Below are 11,228 nucleotides of genomic sequence, written 5' to 3' on the forward strand. Positions count from 1 at the left end.
TCATTTTTCAAAACTCTAGATACAAAACTCAAAACAGTCATTATTTGTAACACAGGCTGTCCAGTGTTCAAAACTTTGCATATTGCGTTCATATCTTTAAAGAAGCCTTGCATTAGCAGAAGCATTGTTTCAAAAAACGAATTTATTATGAAATATTATAGGAACATTACTTTAGATCACCCATACACAAGTTACCCATAGTTTCAATGTGTTTTTGCTAGTACAATCATTAAATACAGTTGTACAAAATATGTGATTCAGGTTTCATTTTTTTTACTTTAGACTGAGAACAGTACAGACACAGTGGTATCATTGAAATACTGTAATGTGGAATTTACTGATAAAATACATCTCAGCATAGGTTTTCTAAAGGGAAAAAATTTTAGATTCAAAGTTTTAGCTGTTTTTTTTTTCAGCAGGGTACAGTATATTGTACCCTACTGAAAAAAAAACTGCTAAAACCAGCCTAGGCTGGTTGGCTGGTCTTAGCTGGTTTAAGCTGGAAGTAGCTGGTTTTAGCTGGTCTCCCAGTCTTGTCAGGCTGGTTTTAGCTGGTGGTTTCCCAGCCTGACCAGACAGAAAAGTGGTCAATACCCCTCTAAAACCAGCTATGACCAGCTAAAACCAGGCTGGTTGACCAGCTAAAAACAGCCAAACAGCCTAGGCTGGTTTTGGATTTTTTTTCTTCTTCAGCAGGGCTAATTTGTGCACCAACGTTCTTGATACATTCTTTTTTTATTTTTTTATTTTTTATTTTTTTTACCAGGGTAGCCAATAACTCATTGAAACCACAAAAGCAATAACATAAAAATGACATCTTGCATTCAGTAATGTTGAATATGAAAATGTGTTCTGTAAAAGAGGTACATGGGGCCACAGAAACCATATCTGATGAAGATTGAAATATGACATCCATAGATACACGGTAAAAAAAAACTGCAGAGGTACAATTTTGTTCCTGGGCAACAAAACATATAAAGGTACCTTTAAAGGTACACAATGGGTCCTTATTGTACAATTATGTACCCAAAAAGTGTACCCTTGGTAACACCCCAGTGACAGCTACTTGTACCCTAAAAGGTATAGTTTTGTACCTTTTTTTCTGAGAGTGTAGTGTAGTCCATCTGGGTCATATTCTGTGGTAATTGGTGTCAAATGATCTATCCTGAAACTGTCATAATCTAAACATGCACTATTTTCCATAAAATATATGCTTCAAGAGTAATGCAACAGTTATTTATCATTTTAAGCAGATATATCAACTGATAGTTCGATCTTTGTAATGAAATGAATGCACACTCAACTCAGATGTAATTTGTGAGTTGCATTTTGAAATAGTAATACTTTGATGTTAAGTTGTGTCATTTTGAACAGGTGATTTAAGTTCAATGAACAAATGATCTTTGGCTTATGTGTATTGTATCCAAGCATTTGAAAAATGTGTAAAGTGATTTGAAAAATGTGCATTTTGATCATTGGTTGTGAATTATGTGTCTAGAGTTTTGAAAAATGACATTACAGTTCTCTTATTAGTGCAAAAACGATTGTAAAAAACTGTATAATAGCAACTTTTTACCAATTTTTATTTTTATTTTTTTTTACTTTTTCACTAATAGAGATTTTCTAATCTAGTCACCTCTGAAAAATATCAAAACGTTATTTATTCTCCAGGCCACTTCTCAAACATCTAAATTGTAATTTTTTTGGAGTTAGGTCAAGTTTTAGACTATTGAGTTACAAATCGCTTCTTTAAATAGCATAAAACTTTTAATACTCTTTTTTTTTTTTACCATTTTTTCAGCTTTTTAAATTTTTCATAAAAAGAGGTTTTTATAAGTCTGGTCACCAGTGCAAAATACCAAAATGTAATTTAGTCTCCAGGCCACTTCTCAAACATCTAAATTGTAATCTTTTTGTAGTCAGGTCAAGTTCCAGACTATTGAGGTACAAATTGCATCTTTAAATAGCATAAAACTCTTTTAATAGTAGCTTTTTATCTTTTTTTTTCAGATTTTTAAATGTCATAAATAGAGATTTTTATATGTCTGGTCACCAGTGCAAAATCGCAAAAAGTAATTTAGTCTTGAGGCAACTTCTCAAAAATTGTACTAAATTGTATCTAAATTGTACTTTTTTGTAGTCAGGTCGAGTTCCAGACTATTGAGGTACAAATTGCATCCTTAAAAAGCATAAAACTCTTTTAATAGTAGCTTTTTACCCTTTTTTTCTTTTCGGATTTTTAAATGTCATAAATAGAGATTTTTATATGTTTGGTCACCAGTGCAAAATCGCAAAAAGTAATTTAGTCTTGAGGCAACTTCTCAAAAATTGTACTAAATTGTATCTAAATTGTACTTTTTTGTAGTCAGGTCGAGTTCCAGACTATTGGGGTACAAATCGCTTTTTTAAATAGCATAAAACTTTTAATAGTAGCTTTTTACTGTGCCATTTTTTTTTTTTCAGCTTTTTAAATTTGTCATAAATAGAGATTTTTATAAGTCTGGTCACCAGTGCAAAATACCAAAATGTAATTTAGTCTCCAGGCCACTTCTCAAACATCTAAATTGAAATTTTTTTTGTAGTCAGGTCAAGTTCCAGACTATTGAGGTACAAATTGCATCTTTAAATAGCATAAAACTCTTTTAATAGTAGCTTTTTACCTTTTTTTTTCAGATTATCTCATAAATAGAGATTTTTATATGTCTGGTCACCAGTGCAAAATAGCAAAAAGTAATTTAGTCTTGAGGCAACTTCTCAAAAATTGTACTAAATTGTATCTAAATTGTACTTTTTATAGTCAGGTCGAGTTCCAGACTATTGGGGTACAAATCACTTTTTTAAATAGCATAAAACTTTTAATAGTAGCTTTTTACTGTGCCATTTTTTTCAGCTTTTTAAATTTGTCATAAATAGAGATTTTTATAAGTCTGGTCACCAGTGCAAAATACCAAAATGTCATTTAGTCTCCAGGCCACTTCTCCAACATCTAAATTGTAATTTTTGTAGTCAGGTCGAGTTCCAGACTATTGAGGTACAAATAGCTGCTTTGTGCAGCCAGTCAATGCGAAAAGTCACTGAAACTTTTCCCAACATAGACACCGCATTGCAAGGAGTGACGAATCAATGAAAAGTGCTGGCAATGCAATTTTGTGTTTTTGCCAACAGTTCACCAGTTTCTTTCGTTCTCCTTAAACGTGCAATTTCACAACAAACTGTTTTCACCCAATTAGCAAGAATTTTGAAATTAAGTATAAGACTGAAACGGGCAATGACATCCACTCTGGTGGTATATGAAATGTGAAAACTTTGGTGACCTTCACAACACACTGCTGCTGTAATTAGCATCGAGCTGATTAAAAACACCTCGGTTAGAAAAGTAACCTCTTCTCCCCGTCAAAATGAAAAGTAACATCATCAGTCAGACCGACTCGAGATGCTGGTGGCATTTCTGTGCCAGCAAAAAGGTCACCTTGCATTAGCAACAACTAAACAAAGAGAAGTCGTAATTAAAGAAAGTGTGATAATTAGCTGGAGCAACACTGACATTGGGGAAGGACTTTGCATAATATGAATGATTCAGCGAAAGAGCCCGAGTCTGACCTTTTGGCATGCTAAAATATTTATGTACTGCTGGTCACTTCGTCGCCATGAGGGAAGCTTTCATGAATTATGCAAATCAGAATTAGTTAGCTCGTGGGTGTCAATTAGCGTACGGAAGTGGACATTATTTTAGTTACCCTCCCTCCTTCTTTACTAAGACGGGTAAGTCTGTATCCATGTGTGTGTGTGTGTGTGTGTGTGTACAGAGGCACGCAGAGGTCTGACGATTTTATTACCTGACCATTTAAGATCATACATATTAATACAGTCATTACTGAATTGTCCCTTCGTTTAAAACTCCTTACTGCAGAAGCATGAACTCTAATGAAAGGAGTGACTTTGCTGCTGTCCGTTTTAATATTACTGCAGGGCAGGAGCGCTATCATATAAATATGATACGGATGCAAACGACCTGCATTTAATCTCCCAAACAGGACGGCACTGGCAATAACGGTAATTGTGTGTTTATATTAGAGGTCAAGCCATGTTAAATGTCCTTTATGGGCTGAAAAAATAAACTGTTGAAAGGTTTACCCACTTGCTCTGTGGTTTTATTTCCTGCACTAATTTTGTACAGACGTTTGTATAGAAATCTGTGGTGAAGTGTGTTCAAAAGAGCTGAGAGTCTACCACACTCTTACTGGTAGCTAAAAGCATCAGTAAATTAGCCAAAATATTTCAAGGAATATTCCAGGTTATGTAAAGGTTGAGCTTAATTGCCAACATTAGCGGCATAATTACCACCAAAAAAGAAAAACAAAAAAAAACATTTTTTAACAACAACAACAAAATCGAGGTTGCGGTGAAGCGCTTACAATGAAAGTGCGTAAATGTGAAGGTTATAATTTTATCAAATCACTAACAATTATTCATACTGTATGTTAAAACGTTTTGTATTATTTAGGGTGTAAATTGGTTCGTGTCTTTTTTATGGCTATTTTAGAGTGTGATTTCACTCTTTAATTATTATATATAATAATATATAAATAAAATTGCCAATTGAGTCCCCCACAGGTGGTACAACATACATATACAGCTTATTCACAACACATAAAAACATAATACATCCGTAACAAAGAAAAAGAATGGGAAAATAACACTAATGTCAACAATTATTCAATAAACCGTTCAAATTTGTTAAGGTGATGTGGATAATTATTTACTATCTTTGTTGCTTTCCTTGTGGCATTCAGTCATGGCAACTAAGCTGAACTGCATGCAACTTTATACAGAAAATTAGTAAGGGTGTGTTCACACTTGTAATTTAGTTCATTTGGTATATTTGGTCCAGACCAAATATAAATATAAACACCAAAAAGTATACATTTGGTTTCAATCCACTTAGCATTCACACTGGCATTTTTGACAGCAAACCTAAAGATGCTGAACCTAAAGGCATAGTGATACATTCTCAACTTGATTGGTCGGGTTGAATGACGTATATTTTGTGACGGAACTCACCAAACACCCCAAACAAAAGGAAAAGGTGCATTTGACTTAAAGTGGCACAGCGGGTGTATGGCATCAAAGTCTCTATTCAGCGATTGGTCTGCTCAGCGCCGCTTTAAGTCGATTACTAAAGTTACGCACTCATTGTTGAGTGTACATATAATTTTTTTTTCACCACCTGAAAACTCATGAAGAGCTCATAAAAGGCACTCTACCTCTTCGTTGCTCTACATTTCCCCTGTGCTCATATAGTTTTGAATACACCGCTTGTTCCCTTTGTGAAATCATGTCGCATTGCAACGCATCTTGTCATTACATTCTGTTTTTGGTTCGGTTAGAAGTATTTGGTCCGTGTTGAGTTCATTTTACATTCGAACCGCACCAGAGTTCATTTGGAAGCGGACCGAGACCCATCTTTTTAGCAGTTTTTTGGTGCGCACCAGAGTTCACTTGGCAGCATTCACACTTACTCAAATGAACCGCACTAACAGGGCAATCGCATCAGAGTTTGTTTTAATGTAACCAAACATGAAAAGTGTGAACACAAGTGATTTCTTTCACGCTAAAAAAGTGTTAACATGCATACTGAGTACATATTGTGAGTATACTATTTTAATATTTACAAATTGGCCCTATTGTAAGTGCATCACTGTAAGGCAGATTTTTGCTTTCACATAAACACAATACATCCATAACAGAGAAAACGAATGGGAAAATAACACTGATATCAACACTGATTCAATAAACCAATTGACAATAGTACAAAAGACCTTATACAAATATTTTCCATTGCTCTATAGTGCCTTTCTGAAAGCAAGTTTTCAAATTCATTAAACAGACAATGTGAAGAATCCTTTCCTATCATTGTTGCTTATCTTGTGAAATTCTGTCATGTTCACAAATGCTCTACACGATCCCAGCTGAGGAATAAGGGTCTTATCTAGCGAAGAGATCTGTCATTTTCTAAAAAAAAAAAAAAGATGTATATACTTTTTAACCACAAATGCTCATCTTGGACTAGCTCAACTTCACGCATTACATAGTCATCTTGGGAAAGATCACGCGTGATGTAGGCAGAAGTACCAACCCAGTGTTTACAAAGTGCAAACATGCAAAGAAAGTCAAACGACCTTTAAAAATAAGGAAAACAACGATGTCAGACAATTTTGAAGTTGGAGGAGAAAATGAGATGGAGTTTTTGGTCCTACTCTACCTTTTTGAACCGAGGTACACAGACTAGAAACTAACCACACGTGATCGTTTCGCTAGATAAGACCTTATTCCTCAGCTGGTATCATGAAGAGCCTTTTGAAGCTGAGTTGAAACTGCAATTTGGACTTCAACCTGTTGATCCCCATTGAAGTCCACTATATGGAGAAAAATCCTGGAATGTTTTCCTCACAAACCTTAATTTCTCTGTGACTTAAGAAAGAAAGACATGAACATCTTGGATGACATGGGGTGAGTAAATTATCAGGAAAATTTCATTCTGGAAGTGAACTAATTCTAAAGAAAATAAGGAACGAGTGGAAACTTTTGTAATTTGATCATTTTGATAATTGCCACAAATGCTGTTTATTGAGCTTAACTTCTACCTGCAATATTAGTTTGATTAACACGCAGGAGGCAGGAAATACATTCATGAATGACAGTATTCTGAGCCTCAGTGATCTGCTTTTGGACTTGCAGTGTGAGAGTAAACCAGACAATCTGCTTTGTGTTTATAAATACATCCTCTCCTGTAATTAAGCCAACAGGGCTTTGACATACCTGTGTGTCCCCGCAGACTCCGTGTACCCGCAGAAACCGACTGGCACGAGCACATTACCAAGGTGACCAGGAGTACAACCTGCAACGGCCACACTGACCGCCCCCACAGCTTCATCTAGAGAAAGACCAGGACAAAGAGAGAGAAAGAAAGCGAGGCAGAGCATTGAAAAGTGTAAACATAAGTCACAGTCAACCTCAAGGTTGTGGTGAGATGTCAACTGCTACCTTTCTGTCCTGTGTTCTCTGTTCACTCTCTTCCCTGTGAACTGGCCATGTCTCCTTCTTTGTCCTCCACTGTCTTCACTTGCTTCCTCAATCACTGTTCAGCTCCTGAAAAGACAGAAGGAAGGAGAAGAGGGATGAGGTCAAATGAGGTAAAAAGCACGTGTCTCTCTTCAACTATAGGCACTTTTGGTCTTCCGGGCATCCCTTAAAACACACTTTTCAACTCATAGTTCATTTACTTTGTCATCTAGCAGTGGATATAAATCTATGACAATAGAACAATGTCATTTTGAGGGTTTTTTACCCCTTTAATCAACAAATGTCATTGTCTTATATTCTCCTCACTGACTGTTTTCTCTAGTGGTGGGCGATGAAGACACGATTATCTGATTGAAGTTTGTCAACTGGTAGACATTTTGGGCTATTGTCTCTATTGTGGCTACACACTCATGTGACGTTGCTGTCTCTACGTGGTCATGAAAACGTATCATTTGCATACGTTTTTTAGCATTGCGGTTTAAAAACAAGTGATTTTAAGCCGTTAAAGCGCAATCAGCAGCAAAAGAAAACTCATTTTGCTATATGTTTTTTTGCCTTGAACGGTTAAATACACACACTATGTGTCAAAATGCCCGTTTTTGCAGGTATCCTCGTAAACACAGTATTTTAGGTCTTAAGTAAAAGCAAACAGCTGAGAAAGAAAACATGTGTAACAGTATATTGGATCCAGGCAGCTCTTAAAGTGACAGCAGTCTAATATTCCTGCTGTCTGTTTTTCATGTTAATCAGACAAATGAGAGAAAATCTCTCACTGCTCTTGACTAAATTACTTTTGAAGCTTTAATAAGAAGAAATAAAAATTTCATTTGCACAGTGAAGAATATGCTGTGTTTTTATACGTTCGATTCGACATTTGTTCCACTGTAGGTTTTTTTGTCTTATTGCTTGTAATTAGTTTCTTATTCTTATTTAATTGCTGACTGTTTACTTGTCTTCAGTGAACTTATTTAATTTAGGCTAGTATTAGTTTGTGATATTGACACTGGTGACAATTCTGAAATTTCTATGGTTTTAAAAAATGGATATCATAAAGACTTTATTTAAAGCAAAACTATATATATATATATTGTTACTGTGAATTAAAATGACTTATATTGTGATATTTAGTCATAGATTTTAGTCATATCACCCACTAGTTGTCTCACTGGAAAATAAATATACTAACTTCTGATTTAATTTCATTATTGGCAAAAATGAATGAGAGAAAAATTAACTGAGGGGCAGTTATAATTTGTGAAAAAAGTATGTTAATTTAATCATAAAATTAAAATCAAAACGATAACTGAGGAACAGTTGTAATTTAGGAAAAAAATGGAATTAAAATGAATAGGCCACATAACACCACAACTGAGAGACAGTTGTAACTGGTGCAATCTTGTAATTTCTACACATTATATATTGAAATAATTACCCTCTTCATTCTTAAAAATAATGGTTTCAAAAGGGATTTTGCTGTGATGCCATAGAAGAACCATTTTTGGTTCCCCAAAGAACCTTACAGTAAACAGTTCTTAAAAGAACCATTTTGAAAAGCATTTTGAAAATCTAAAGAACCTTCTTCGACTATAAAGAACTCTTTTTCTGCATTTGAAAGGTTCCATAGATGTTCAAGGTTCTTCATAGAACCACTGATGCCAATAAAGAACCTTGTGTTTGTTTAAACTGTCGTAAAATGTAATGATTAGTATTTTTATGATTGATTTTAATATTTAAAGACTGAAAACCTGGGTCTAGGACAGTGTTCAAACAATAAAATACACATAAAAAGCACTTGAATGTATCAAGGCATCATCATTTAAAAAAAAAAACCTTTATGTGACCTTCATACAACAAAAAGGAAAAAACACATTTGCTAGTTTTAATTAAAAGTAAGCCCTGTCACCTAAAAGTCCCCTTTGTTGAAGAAACATATAGGCGAGAAAATAAAAACAGGAATATGATAACAGAACAGCACCGATGAAACGTGAGATTGGAAGAAAAGAAATAAAAAGGCCTGAGATGAGATGGAAGGTCTGAGGACAGAGAGTGAGAGAGGAATGAAAGTCCTGATGGAGCGGGGCATGAGAGAAACAGAGATGGGGTGAGCAAAAGAAGGGCAGCTTCAGAGAGGGATATCCACCCTCAGGGCCAGATGCAACCCCTGTTCTTCAAAGGCAACCCAGCGCACGCACACAGGCGGTGGGGCCACAGAGATGGGACTGATATATTGTTTACTGTAGTTCACCTACCCCCAGGCTCGAAGTGATCTCACAACCACATCACACACTCACAGAGACCACCGATCTTGCAAGTTCAATCACATACACACACATTCATACTCTCTTTTTTTCTGCTTCTTTCATATGTATAGCCACAGTCGCACATGCGCACAGTGAACATGCCCATAAATAAAACTTGCCACGGGCGAAAACAGACTCAGGTAAAACACGAAACGACCAGGTCAAATTCCTGCTTGACTCTTTTACCTCGACAGTAAAATGAATGCTGACTAGGCCCACCGCACACAGATGACAACATGAAAAATGTACCATCATTAACATCTATATTGTCTGCAACCATTATAGAAAGTTCATGTCAAATATATGCACTTGAACTATTGTGTTCAGGTGAATTATTAGGTGAGGCATATTTACATTTAAATATATGATAATTAGGCACCCCTCCCATACTGTAATATGAACACCCACATAGACTATGCTACAAAAAAGAACAGAAATATGCTTAATTCTTATTTAAAATGGTTTCTATACATTAAATGTTCTCATTATTATCATTACTTCTGAAGTGACACCACTTAGACATGTTTACTAGAGATTTCCCCACAGATGTGAATGAGCAATTGTGTACATTGAAGTGTCACTCTGTCCCCTTGTGGATACACTGAGAATTGCTTTGAATAAAAAAAAGACTATGAGATGTTTTCAAATTTGTATTTATTTTTTAAAAATATATATAATTATCATTGTGACCCTGGACCACAAAACCAGTCATAAGGGTTTTAAATAAGCTTTCCATTGACGTATGGTTTGTGAGGATAGGACATATTTGGTTGAGACACAACTATTTGACAATCTGGAATCTGAGAGTGCAAAAAAATGTAAATATTGGGAAAGAAGTTCACTTCCAGAACAAAAATGTACAGGTAATGTACTCCAAGATGTGCATGTCTTTCTTTCTTCAGTCAGAATTTCAAACATTCCCAAATGCAGTTGTAAACGATCCCAGCCAAGGAAAAAGGGTCTTAGCTTGCGAAATGTTTTAAAATAAAGTACAATTTATATACTTTTTAACCTCAAACGCTCATCATTTCTTGCTCTGCTGGTTCAAGGGTATGTAAAAAAATCCCATTAGATTTTCTCCCTCAATGTAAAAAATTCTAAAATCACCCTACATCGCTGCAGAAGTATTAACCCAGTGTTTGCAAAGTGAACATGCAAAGAAGATCAACACAGCAATGTAGGACGATTTTGAAGTTGAGGGTAAAATGAGAACAGGAACCTAACTGTCTTGAACCGGGGAAAAAAATGATTTCAGGCAGAGCAAGACAAGATGAGAGTTTGGGGTTAAAAAGTATATAAATTGTAATAATAAAAAAAGGTTGTTTCGCTACATAATACCCTTGTTCCTTGGCTGGGATCGTTTACAGCCGCATTTAAATTGCATTTTGGAAGTTCAAACTCGGGGTACCATAGAAGTCCACTATATGAAGAAAAATCCTGAAATGTTTTCCTCAAAAAACTAAATTTCTTTACGACTGAAGAAAAAAAGTGATGGACATCTTGGATGACAAGGGGGTGAATACATTATCTATAGATTTTAGTTCTAGGAGTGAACTTCTCCTTTAAGTTTTGACATATTTATGGTAGGATATGTACAAAATATCTTCGTGGAACATGATCTTTACTCCATATCCTAATGATTTTTGGCGTAAAAGAAAAATCTATCATTTTGACCCATTCAATGTATTTTTGGCTATTGCTACAAATATACCCGTGCTACTTAAGACTGTTTTTTGGTCTAGGGTCACACATTTAGTGATTTTTCACATCAAGATGCATCCATGGTTTCATATCCCACACTCACACACTTACACTCACTGGTATTTTGATTTTAGAGTGCATGAG

The 11,228-nt window shown here is 35.3% G+C and overlaps 1 protein-coding gene across 1 annotated transcript in view; it reads right to left on the reverse strand.

Annotated features, from left to right (window-relative positions):
* tafa4b (TAFA chemokine like family member 4b) overlaps positions 1-10,959 on the reverse strand; it is a 52,970-nt gene extending 42,011 nt beyond the window's left edge. The window contains exons 1-2 of the mRNA XM_073826093.1: positions 10,939-10,959; positions 6,820-6,934 (exon numbers count right to left, since the gene is read on the reverse strand). Coding sequence (XP_073682194.1) covers positions 6,820-6,934; positions 10,939-10,959 — 136 coding nt within the window. The remainder of the gene's footprint in view (positions 1-6,819; positions 6,935-10,938) is intronic.
* Positions 10,960-11,228: the final 269 nt, after the last annotated feature.

Source organism: Garra rufa, chromosome 20, assembly GCF_049309525.1.
Source record: "Garra rufa chromosome 20, GarRuf1.0, whole genome shotgun sequence".
In the NCBI taxonomy this organism is placed as follows: Eukaryota; Metazoa; Chordata; class Actinopteri; order Cypriniformes; family Cyprinidae; genus Garra; species Garra rufa.